The sequence below is a fragment of the Embiotoca jacksoni genome, unplaced genomic scaffold (genome assembly GCF_022577435.1).
Source record: "Embiotoca jacksoni isolate LCO1_2020_lvr unplaced genomic scaffold, fEmbJac1.0.p SCAF_9, whole genome shotgun sequence".
In the NCBI taxonomy this organism is placed as follows: domain Eukaryota; kingdom Metazoa; phylum Chordata; class Actinopteri; family Embiotocidae; genus Embiotoca; species Embiotoca jacksoni.
In genome coordinates this window covers 12,054,420-12,067,522 of record NW_027185447.1, presented here as the reverse complement: position 1 = coordinate 12,067,522, position 13,103 = coordinate 12,054,420, and the positions used below count along the sequence as shown (strand labels likewise).

Sequence of the window (13,103 nt, the reverse complement as noted above, 5' to 3'; positions counted from 1 at the left end):
GGCCATTAATCATTATGACTTTACAATTTAGTGCTACACTTCATTTTCATTATTCTTTGGCACACTCGTTACATATGATTTATAAAAACACATTCATTTCAAGTCCTCCAAGTAACACCAACCACTTTTACACCCATGAAAAAACAAGGTGGTATTCAGGCACACAAAGTGAGTAAATTGATGGCTCCTCTCTTTGAGGTTATATTTCAGGGAGTTCTTCAAATATCTTCGGGTTATTCTAAGGCAATGTGATTGCTGTAAACACTACCATACCAAATGTATGTTGATACTTGCTGATACTTTGTCATCACAAAGCCTTCATCAGTGTTTGGGGAAACAAGGAGGTAGTCATTTAGGCCGATGAAATGAAATCACTTCAGGGGCCGTGCATGTGAGTTTGTGTACGTGTAGATTGTGAAAAACTCCTATGTATAATTTTGCCTTGTAGCCACTGTCCGAAAGCATGTGTGAGTCTGTCTGTCTGTGTGTGTGTGTGTGTGTGTGTGTGTGTGTGTGTGTGTGTGTGTGTGTGTGTGTGTGTGTGTGTGTGAGAGAGAGAGAGAGAGAGATACTCACAGTGTCTCCAGACTGTGTAAACCTTCAAAACATCTCGAGCCCATGCTATGGATGTGGTTGTTATGGAGATGCCTGGAAAAACGCCAGAGATATTTTTCAACAAACCAAATATTACTTTCTCTAAAACTTTTCCACACTGCAAACATCACCGCCCTGTTCAAAGTCAATGGAACAAATCATTTCTCTGGGAAGATTTGAAAAGCCACACTCAGGAAAGTTTTAACAAACAGATTAAGATGTCACTCACAGTACGACAAGGGCGGAAAGGTTGGTAAATGCGTAATCTGGGATGTGTGTGATCTGATTGAGAGCCAGCGTCATGGCCTGCAGGGAAGGCAGCGAGTCCAGGGCCGTCACTGGGATCTCTGTGAGGGAGTTGTCGTCCAACCACAGGTGACGTAGAGAGCGAACACCTCTGAATGCCTCAGCCGGAACGTCAGACAAAAGGTTAGCGTCAAGACGCCTGTGGAGTGAGAGAGGAACTGAGCTTAAGCGAGATAATCACCGAGTCTAGTATTGCTTGTGTGCACGTATATGTGTTCATTACTGGTTGTGTGTCATGGCATTAAGACACTTTGGCTTACAGGAAGGTTATTATGAGAATTACATGTCCTTTATTCTACTTCTTTCATCTTTGCTGCAGCTTCTCAGAAGTTCCTCATTGTGATTTATTCCCATGCTAAATAAGCCATGTTGAGCTTCACCAGCACAGACACGTATGAAATGTAGGATGAGAAAAACACCGACGTAAAATTGTAGGACCAATTGTGGTAGTCTGTTATATTCGTCCTCGTTTTATTTATGTTTTGTAAAACGTTTTTAGCATCACTGTCTGCAAAAAGGGAAAGACAGAAAGGAGGAACAGTTAAAGATGCAGCTTCAGCTGTTCCTCCCTCCATCATTCTTTCCATTGGAGTCTCGCTATCAGTCCCTGACGTCTCCACCACTTCAGACACAAACACAACTTCTTTCAACTAATTAAGTTATGACCGTGGACACACACACACATACACACACACACACACCACACACACACACATATGCTCAAACACATGCACTTTCATCTCTTTATCCATACAAAACCTAACAAACCTTTGTCCCTTCTCTGCCTCGCTGCCCTAAACCCACAGGCAACGAGTGTGGACGTAAATACACACATGCATACACTCTGTCGATAGTGATGAATGATCCCCTCAGGGCAGAGTTGACAAGCTGAGACCACTTCCTCCTGCTATTCTTCTTTCTTTGGCCCTTCCCACTCATTCATTAATCTCCTTTTCCTCCCTCTGGCCCATCGCACACTCGCATTTTGTTTCTTCCATCTTCACTGATGCACTCCCAGCCGCAGCGAACTCCTTTGCATCTCAGTCCTTAACTCTTATTCGTCTTTCAAACATCCTCCCTTATCAATCTTCCACCGAGGTTCTTTGATTCTCGCGCTAGAGCGCCTTCTCACCCTCCTCACCCCTGTGAGGCTTCACCAAACAAAGAGCATCATCAAAGTGAAATCTGAACTTGAACTCTGAACTCGAGACTTTTCTCCCCAGGGAAATTTTCCATCAGGAGAGCAACTGTATACGCGGGCAGATGCTCGCACACAGAGAGCATACATGCAAATGCCAGCACACAAGTAAATACTTGGGAAGGTGCATACGCACACACACAAACAGCTTCAAGGCGTTTTCATCGTGTCTACTTCCGAAGCACTCATTTTTTTATAGTCCTAAATGTCGTCTTGTTGCATCCTGTGTGCTCCAACTCTGGACATTGTTTGTCCCTGACCCAAAACACAGGATGAAAGCTGCGGAAGGCCCTTCAACTCTCTGAGTTGTTCTCCAGGGCAAAATAATAATTACTCCTTTGGGTGGACCTGCCAGGTCTCTAGAAGGTCCAGACAGAACCAGGAATGTTCCACAGAAGCCAATAAAGCAGACTATTTCCTGTTCGTCACATCAAAGTTTGACGTACCATTACCGGAGTGAGAAGTAGAGACAGAAAGAGAAATATATTTTAAATGATCCAGGAGACCTGGGGACCTGGTTCAATTCTCCAGATGGCCAAAGTTTTATACAACGTGAACTTTAAGGAGCACGTTTCAGTGCCATTGAGTCAAATCTCTAAAAAGCAGGGTTACACTGATTTAAAGCTGCGTGTGGAACTCATCAGTGGTGATTACCCTGGTCAACCTGTGGGTTGGGACCCAAAACAACACATCTGTCTGCTTATGATGGCACCGAAGTAAGCAACAGCACTCACACCGTTTGTTGTAATTATCCCGTTCCAAATGGCGAGACAAATTTCTAGTATCAGTTTCCCTGATTCCTTTCTGAGATTAAGTCATGATTTGTGTTGGATGAAAGCCTTGATACATTTACACCAATTTAAAATCCATGTGCTGACTCAGTCGCCCTCTTTCTCTCTTTTTACCTGGTGTGTTTTATGTCAGTGAGAGGCGCCGACAAGCTTCACTCTCCAAAGCCTTTCCACTAATCTTTCTCCGCTGAGCTTATCATTACTATAATGACAAGGTGCGTCTCTATACACTGGCTCTGTGTGTGAGTGTGTGTTTTTCATTACTTGAGACAATCTCTATCTGAAATAATGGAAAGACCACACACACACGTGCTTGTGCTCTCTCTCTCTCACACACACACGCACGCACGCACGCACGCACACACACACACACACACACACACACACACACACACACACACAGGCTGAAGACAGACAGACATCATCATGACAGCAAATTGTTAATACATACGCACACATGGACAGCCTGAGCTGGAGTGCCTGCCCTCTGTGTACAGTGTGTGTGTACAGATGTGTGTGTTGAGGCTGTATTGCGGGAGAGCAGGCCTGCTTTTTACCAGACAGGAAAACGCTGTAGGTGGTAGAGGAGTTACATGTGCGCACCCCTCCTATGTTACAGCTCCAGCAATTTAAACGTGTGCTTGTGTGTCTGTGTAATGAAGGAAATGGCTTTGTGGATATTTACAAAGAATTATTAATTTGGAAAGCAGATATGTGGAGTGTGTGTGCGGTACAAAGTTGGGAGAGACGGGTGAGGGGTGAGGAATTATAGATGAGGTGGTTCACATGCATCCGCCCAAACGTGCACACTGACACACACACACACACACACACTGACCCCACAGATCAGACAATTAAGCCACCAAACACTCTCATTAGCCGGGGGGATAGCAGTGTGGGTGGTGGGAGAGGAACCGAGGAGTAGGAGTGGAGGAGGAAGAGAGGGGGAATTGATGGAAAATGGGGTTGTTTCACAGCTCATTGGAGATGCTCTCCCTGGCCTGCAGTGTCTGCTGGTTCCCTCATGGCTTCCAGATGCTACCCATGAACTGCACTGACACAATGAGGCTGTGACTCCTACCGTCAGGCAGCACAGCACTGAACGCAGAAGCATTGCAGCCAGCGCTGGGTTATGGTCTGTAATTTGTCAGTGGTACTCTATACCTGCGTTGCGGTTGGAGCTGAGATGTGTGGGTGGCCGGGGGATGTTTCATTCCTTGCTGGATGAGGTAGAGTAGCATGATTAGTGTGTATGTGTGTGTGAGAGGGAAACTCACAAGGACAGGAGGTTGGGTAGGTCCCATGGAGCATCATCAGGAAGTCTCTCCAGCTGGTTGTTCTGTAGCATCCTGAAAAGCAGATTGTTCAGTTATAGGTATCAGGTCTACAGTTTATTTAGGGCATGTGGTGTGTGTGAGTGCACATCAGGGGGAACAAATAATTCCATGGTGAGGAAATCTGACACAAGAAGCAAAGGGCCAATGAAAGAGAAGCAGAGAGTGAAGGGTAGAGGAAAAGAGAAAGAGAACCTCCTTGGGTGGGCTGCTGATGTCATTCTCAGAAGAATGGAGCAAAAACGAAGAGGAAGTGGGGAGCAAACAATAGTCCTCTCTCTTTCCTCGTGCTCCCTTGCTTTCTCTATCTTTCTCTCACTATTTCTTTAAAGTTTTTATCGAGACCAGTCGACTGAAATTAGCTCGCAAGGCATATATATATATATATATATATATATACATATATAGTCTCCAATGTGTCGCTCAGCTGCGCCAGTACGCTTTTATCCTGCCACCATAGTCTGTCAGTCCAAGTCTGGAAGTACAAGGCCTTTTCGTCACAACAACAGTGACATATCTGACCTTACAATCATGTTTACATCATATAATAACTGGGTCTTTTTTCTTTGTGATTATAAAATTACAATGATGGCTCTATTGTTGGGCTGGGTGCTGTTCAAAAACTTCCGATACTGGTACCGATACCTTGACTGCTATACTGATTCCTGATTAAAAATATTTTATACCATTTAAAAAAAAAAGAAAAAAAATATCTAGTGTAATTTAAACAAAGTTACATTACACATTGTGGTACAAATATGTAGTTTTCATGCACTTTAGAGGGGCAAGTGTAACCAAAGTGGTTTTCTGTAGGTACAATTTACAGATGTCCCCTTAACGCATCAAAATGATGTGCCAGGCATTTTTCAATAGATACCAGCAAAGCCAATTTTGTCTTTGCCATAAAAGCATCTAAGTTTGGTATCCAGCCCTAAAAAAAAAATCATATTCCTTCAGCTGTACCTGAAGCGAGAATACTTTGTATTCTTGATGTCTCGGGAGGTAAAGAGCATACTTTTCTAGATTAATTAATATAACTTAACGTGTCACATACATTTGCCGTGTATTGTATTTCACAATAAACCTCTATGATACAGTAATAGCTTCAGTGCAAAATAAAAAAAAGTTTTGAGAGGAACAGGGGAACGTTTCCACTGGGATGATGATGCCATGATAAATACACTGAATTGAGTCTTTTCCTGTTTCAAAGAAATTCTCCACAGGGAGCTTTGCTGCATTACATTGTTGGTTCATAACCTCCTGTGTGTGAGTGTGTGAGTGTCAGTCTGCCTGAGAGTCAGCAGGGACCTTGCGGTTACCCTGCACAAGGTCAGCGGTATGTTTGTGTTTGACACGGCCTGCCTTTCACTAACATATTAGGAAAGGAAACTAAAGCTCAGCTGCTCTGAGGTCAGAGACCCTCCAAAGCTATACGGTGTTATAGTGTGAAGCACGAATGCTTTCAGAATCGTATTAATCTAAGATATGTGTGTCCTTCCACAGTAATGACATAATATCCTAGGATTCATGGCCGTTCCACTCAGTCTGTCTCAATGAGTTTCACAACACAAGGTGAAAGAAGATCAACTTGTGTGCCTGGTAATTCCCCAGATTCCCTCAAATTACAAGCCACAGTTTGCTAGCTAAGTTTATATTCTGTGGCATTGCTTCTTAAATGTTTCTCAGCCAGGGTCCAAAAGGAATTGAGTCGGTTGCCAGTTGCTCATGAAAACCTCCTTAAAATCCTTGTCATGCACCCACTAGAAATATGGCTGCAACTCATTAGATGCCGCACTCACAAGTCAGAAGGTACTATGGTTTTTATGGCTGGTTTGCGCTTTTTTGTGATTTAGTACTTCACAGCAGCTCTAACAGTTGGTGGCCATGGATCATAAGGCTATGAACACAGTGTAAGAAATGGGGTGTTAAGGGAACTGCTTTGAATAAAGTTCCTCAGTGAATTTTTTTTGTCACTTGCTGTAATCTTGGTGGGTGGTGTGACTGGGAGGTCCCTAGATTACACCTGTGAGGGTATGCGTGTGTGTGTGTGTGTGTGTGTGTGTGTGTGTGTGTGTGCGTGCGTGCGTGCGTGCGTGCGTGCGTGCGTGCGCGCGCATGGATGCTTGCAACTGAGACGGGGCTTGTTTAGGAATGAAGGAGCTGCAAGCAGGGCAGGGCTCCCCCAGCCCATAAACTTTAACTGCAGTTAATGATGCGTGGCCTGTGTGTTTTATTCAAGGCAGGAGAACAACTCAATCCCAACCCCCCCACTGACAGATTGGAGTGGAACAACCCATCATGGTTGGGGGACTAAACCACCTGAGTAGGATAGGTGAAAGGGAGGAGGAGGTTACTTACAGGACTTTGAGGTTGTGGAGACCCTGGAGAGCTTGGCCTGAGATATACCTCAGCTGATTCCCTGAGATACGCCTAGAAGAGAAAAATGGACTTCAAAAAAGGACAAAGCAAAATATAAAAGTAAAAAAATGAAATATAATCACAAACACAAAAAATGTACAAGTCTCACAAGAGAAGTTTTATTCAACGTTTTTGGATTAAGCTGTGATGTGACTTCATCCTAGAGTTACTGCTTTGGGGTTACTGTTGGGGCAGTATGCAAATAACAATATTCTATTCCCCTCAGTGTGGTTTCTATTGGCCTAAAGCACACCCTGAAACCTTAACCAATCCTGGGAGCTCTGATGAGTGAGTAAAGACTGAATTGAATAAGACTGAGACTGGGTCAGCAAGTGCAGTGTGGAAGTTCACGTGCACATGTGAGTGTGTTTATGTGTGTTATGTGTATAGCGAGGCTTATACCATACATGTGCACACAAACACATGTGTGCAGTGTGAATGCGTGCGCTCATTTCCATGTCCTTGAGGTAAATTGGGCCCATTTTGAGGGGCCTTGAGGACAGCAAGGGAGAGAAACCACACACATTCACACAAGCAATCCAATCAGTTTGTTTATCAAACGCAGCACCTAATGGTCATTTGTGAGTGTGTATAAGATGTCCAAATAAATAACATTCAGTCCAACAGAGTAACTCTCAAGGTCACAAGATGGAAGCCCAGTTTAAACACAGATTTGGTCTTCACAATTCAAGACCACCCACTTTTATTAAACACACACACACACACACACACACACACACACACACACACACACACACACAGTTAAAAGGTAGTCATTGGCACCCTCCTCCCCCTTCCTCCACTGCACACTGTTGCGCTCTAGGTGACATTTGCCTGACATTTCAGCTTTATGCTAAACAGTCTGCCTCCTGGCGAAGTTGGACCATCCGTGCCAGGTTATTGAAATATTGAAGTAGAGCTGTCTCATTTCTAAGCCCCTATCATCCAGATGGTAATGGACAGGGGCTCCCGGCAAACTCCCTCTGACATCTTATACTCATGTCAACATGTCTCAGTAGTATTGTTGTGCAGTGGCAAACCACACAACCCCACCCATGCCTTCCAAATCTCACACTCAGCTCAGTTTAGAAATTCTGTATTTATCAACACAAACACACATAGACGAACACCCACAACAGCAAACTGGGATACAAAACCTACTGATCGTCATCCAAGCTATTGTGGTGCCACTTAGTCATGGCTCTCAAACCACAGTCAAAACTCATTCGAACAGACATTAAATGCACCACATGATGTCTTAATATAGATTTCACAAAAATGAAAGACATATGACAGACAGCTGATCTGCAGTGACTGCGGCCCTGCAAATAATTAAGTTCAGTCTTGCCCTTAGATTGGATTTTTATTCATTGAGAGGTTTGTGCCCATTTACTTCATGTTTCTGCCGTTGAACAAGCTGGTCACTGGGGACAATTTCAAAAGCTACATTTCCAGAGGTAACTGTTTCAGGAGGCTCTGCTGAGGTCCTGACACCAGTAAAACACATCCAAATTGATTTTCTGCAAAGAACCCCAAGTGCCTTCTATTGGTTCCTGTTCAAACTTAATGATTAGTTACAGATGACCTGGATGGAAAAAAAAAAAAAAAGAAATAGGTAGCACCAAAGAAAAATAAATGTCTTTTCTATGGTTATGCCAGTAATTTAACGTTTTAGAAAACAAACATTGTAGTTAAGGCCATGGTATGATGTGCATGTCCTACTGCCAACTCAGCCTTTCTCTATTCGCTGCACCTTTTGAGCCAAAACAGCATTAGAGTGGAATGGTTTGGTTGTTGTTTTTTGCCAGCTTCATTTGTCAAATGGATAATAATGTGGAAAGTGAAGATGGATATTAAAAAAGGAAATAAATGTTCAGACGTTCTTGATAGACACCAACAGAACACCGGCAGTTGCCATTGACCAACTGTTTCCATGATATCAGTGTGTGTGTTTATGTGTGTACGCGTGTGTGTAAATGATTGTACGTATGAGTGAGTGTTCCACACTTTGCTGCCTGGTCGTTCCACATCAATCTCTATCTAATGAACGGCGCCTAGCTCTTGTCAAACTGTGGCTCCAACATATTTTTCTCATAATTTGATTTGGGGATTGTTCGAATTGTTCTTGGCCCGTGTACTGTATAGATAAAAATTCCACCTCAACATAAATCAGCTCTTTTTGAAATGATTCATAGGTATAAGAACAGAGGCTAGTGTAGTTCAAATACATAGCAGAGAAATGGTAGAGGTGCTGCTGGTAACGTAGGTGAGGCCACCTTGCTGTCAGTGCTGATAAGTGAGGGCTTTACTGAAGTTTAGCAGCTGCTGATTATCCTATGTAACACCATGTCCTATTGCCTTCAAACAAAATAAAATGACAGATTGAAGACAGGGCAAAGACAGCATCATTTCTGGGATACAATCTCAGGTAGTGATAGTCATAGTGGCAGCAGGCCCCGGCTGGTTGATAGGAGATGAAAGGAGACTGATAAACAGGTCTTATCAGAGAGAGGACGATGTGTGCGTGGGTATTTTCTGTAGGTACATATGCATGAGTGAACTTTTACACCATTCGGTCCATCAATAGAGATGTGATTGGTTGGTGATTGGTGGCTGACCCCAATGTCCGACCTCAGGGTCAAGCACTTAACCTGCCGTTAACCTCTGAAATTACAGGGGTAAAATATAGACATGTGGAGTGTCTGTGTGTGGCTGCATGATTGTGGTAGAAAAAGACCCAGTGTTGGCAACACTAAAAGGAAAAGTTTTAATTGACCTAGATAGTCCCAGCTGTGTGGTGCACCTGGAGCATCACGACAGTCAATATTGTAACCTCTTAACCCTCACCTACGTCATACTCGAGGCCTATCACTAGACAATCTTATCACCAAAGGGAAGACAGTCAGGGCAGCGCTGGCCTCCACTCACCACTTCTCTCCTCTTTGGTTTGGATTTCATATTTGTGATGATCAGAGGTGCAGAACTCGAGATGGATATTGCAGAGTTGGGGGATATACTAAACACCGGAACAGTATCATGACCTGATAACAGGGGCTCGCACCATATTTGACCCACATACACTTACAATGACAGTATCATGCGTGAAAAGAGGCAAAGCCAGCAGTTATAAGGGGTCAGATTGTTTCACCTGTCAGGCCACTTTGAATGGTCTTATTTTTCCCCTGTAATTAGGATTTGATTAATGGCTGCAGATAATGATAAGATGAGGATGAGAGACTCAACCCGAACGGCAGATTATGAAGGGAGTCAAAGTCAAACGGCATAGTGAAATGGAGGTACGAACAGCGTGGACTTTGATAATGATGACAGGCTGGAAGCACTGTCGACTTCTAAAGTGGTTCTTCTCATGGGCCAGTTTCACCTAAAAACATCCTCTGCTACTTCCAGGTTGCAATTTGAACCTGAAATAGATAGTGTATCTTTGATATTAGAGCGGAACATCTGAAAAGAGGGGATGTCTTTGATATGTCAGGTAGATGAGTAACCAGTCATGGAGCATACACCAATGTGGGCATCGTTGCCCTTTCATTATGCCATAGACATGCAGTCTGCCTCTTAGTCGCCTCTGTTTTTGCTGCATCTGACTGACAGTTGCGTGCAGGTTGGTGTGTTTGAATTAAAACGCAATTCACTGATCAAAGTGTTAAATGAAGGATAATTAAAAGGCTTCTGAGATCAATAGAATACGGTTTAGAAATCGAGAGCTACATGTAGAAAAAGGGCTGCAGGGTGCAATGATTATACCTACATCTTATTATGGTCATTAATGCCGCAGTCAATCAAAGGGAAGTTCAGTCTGGCGTGATTTGCTACCTGCTTTATGTTAATTTAATCACTCACTTGAGGCCCAAAGGGATTCAATGTTTGCACTTTGATGCTCAGAGGTGAGAGCTGAGCGAAGAGATAAGAGGCTGCATGATACAATTTACATTTGAGAGCAGTCCTTCTCAGGGACACTCTGGCGCTCATAAGAGTTTATTCCCGCTCCTCCTCTTCGTTTAAAACAGGGTGAAACGTGGACATCTTGCCAAAACCAGATTTGTTTTGGTTTGTAAGAACGTGGCGAGTGCCAAAAAGGGGGGAAAAAAAAAAAAAGTAGAGCAGCTAACAAAGGCTGTGACTGCAGTTGGCAATTGCCTGCAGTAAAATGGAGATGGGGGGCTGTAGAAATGAACTGGAAAGGGAGGGAGTCAGAGTGAGGGAGGGCAGGCAGCGAGGTAGAGCCCAACATCAAACAATTTATCACTCTACCAGTCACAACATGCCTGGCCCTTGCCTCTCCCTGTGCTACCAACCATTGCTGTGGACCCACATCAAAAGCTGTCTCTCTCAAACCAACCGTGTTTGTGTTCAGAGCTTCGGTTTGTTTTTCTAGGCGCTATAAGTTGTTGTGATTATAATCTGTTTACCATAACCTGCTCTGCTCCATCTCTAAACCCTTCTAGACAGAAGTGGATGTCAAAAATTTGCTTTTGCCTGCTTTGAAACGTCATCATCATCCCAGCATATATCCAGAAACGGTCAGCAGGCTACAAAAAAAGTTGGCTTTGGGGCAGGAACATCCTCCTTGGAAGAGTTACAAAGCAACAGAATGTCTCCATAAAGTGTCAGAACTTGAGAGCGATGGAGACGAAGCAAGATCAGTGGGGCCGTAAAACACTGGGAGGATAGTCTCTGGACAAACGCTGCAGGTGGAGCTGCATCCAAGACCCCCACCCCCATTTCCCCAATGTAGGCAAATGTCAGCCTCAGTGTTCAGCATCACTCCGTACAGTGTGGTTCTCATTATTACGTCAACAGCAATCTCTGACCTTTATTGTTTTTACGACAGTTCAAGTTCAACAATTCAATAAACTACAATAAATCAAAATCTTGAATTCAATATTCAGACTTCAAGATGTCACAAAATGTCATTGCTCAGCTTGGTTCTGCTATTCAGATACAGTTTGGCTGTGGCTCCGAGGGAACTGTGCGGTTATCCAGCTCACCTTTTTTTTTTTACTTTCATCATCATTAGCTCATGCATCATAGGCTGCAGCTGCAAGAATTAGCAAAGAAAACCGCGGACTCTTCAAACACCCAGTGCCGACACACAGTGCAGGACTCTGAGGTGGAATAATCATGTGAAGGCTGACATACACACATAAGCCCCCTTGAATTACAACACACTACACACTTACGCACACATTCACGCCCCGAGGGCAAATTTGTGGGCAGCTTTTGTCAAACCAAGAATTCTGCTGAGTGGTCAGATCAGATGTCAGCGAGGGTGACTGAGAATGTGTTCAAAATGTTTTGCAAATTTGCTACGCCGTGTATTCTTTCATCAGCCCTGTGAGAATGAAACCAATCCTTTCTGCTTTGTGGAGCACTGACCAAACTACATCTGTCGCACATAGAGTAGAAGATTTTCTTCTTGTGGGATAGTTTTATATCTTTATATGTGGTTTATTTGGTTTTATTTTGTCAAATAAAATTATATTTATTACCAGCCAAGAAAAGTAAATTAAAAATGTTGTCGTATGGCACCAATATCAAAAAAAATGTCTGATGATGCCCCCACTTAATTCTATAAAAGAAGTAAAAAACTGAATCTTTGTGCATTTTTTTGTTTCCCCCCGGCTGTCCTGAAGTTCTCCTATAGTGTGTGTTTGTCTTGGCGAGGACTCGTGTCCACGTGTATTCTGCTCCTGCTGAGCTGTCCAGCTGAAACAAAGTCAAGCAGGACAAGAAAGCAGCGGCTTGGATGCTGAGCACAGAACCTGCTCTTTAAATACTTTAAGGACCATATATTCACTCTCTGAGTAAATATCAGGTTTCCTCTTTTGTGCAGCCATCGCAGGATCTACTCGCATATTGCTGCAGGCAGTTTCTTGGTAGGAGAGATCAGAGAAAGGCCAGAATCGTCAACTCCATCGCTGAGCTCTGCGCACATCAGCAGTCCAGGGAATTGCTGTTTCTTGTCGTGTGTGGGTTGTGAGTGTGAGTCTGATGGCTTCGCACTCACAGTTCTGATAACAGGTGCAGTCGGTGGAAGGCTCTGGGCTGGATCTCACTGATGTTGTTCATACTCAGGTCCCTGGAGGGAGAAAATGGGGATCATCAGTATCAAAGTATCAATCAATGCATACCTCATCAATGTTCTTTGAAGGTACTCGGGACACGTAAAATTACAAATGTTTGGAAAGCGTTTTTCGAATGGCTATCAATCATCGGGAGAAGGGAGTAGGACAGAGAGAGAGTTAGGTAGAAAGGTTGGAGGACAAAAGGGAGATGCAGAGGAGAATTTTCCCCAATGAATCACGGCTGGGCAGCTGTAATTTCCTCCTTGTCCGAGTGACTCTTTCTCTTTTCCAGATGTCTCACTCTACTTTCTCTCAGATCTGACCCCTCAGTCTCCTTTCATATCTTTCTCCCTCTCCTTCTCCTTCCCCTTCTCGG

General features: G+C 43.7%; 1 protein-coding gene across 1 annotated transcript in view; it reads right to left on the bottom strand.

The window, feature by feature from the left end:
* LOC138193492 (leucine-rich repeat-containing G-protein coupled receptor 6) overlaps positions 1-13,103 on the bottom strand; it is a 38,112-nt gene that overhangs the window by 9,645 nt on the left and 15,364 nt on the right. The window contains exons 2-6 of the mRNA XM_069141598.1: positions 12,670-12,741; positions 6,582-6,653; positions 4,167-4,238; positions 824-1,039; positions 577-648 (exon numbers count right to left, since the gene is read on the bottom strand). Of these exons, the coding sequence (XP_068997699.1) occupies positions 577-648; positions 824-1,039; positions 4,167-4,238; positions 6,582-6,653; positions 12,670-12,741 (504 nt within the window). The remainder of the gene's footprint in view (positions 1-576; positions 649-823; positions 1,040-4,166; positions 4,239-6,581; positions 6,654-12,669; positions 12,742-13,103) is intronic.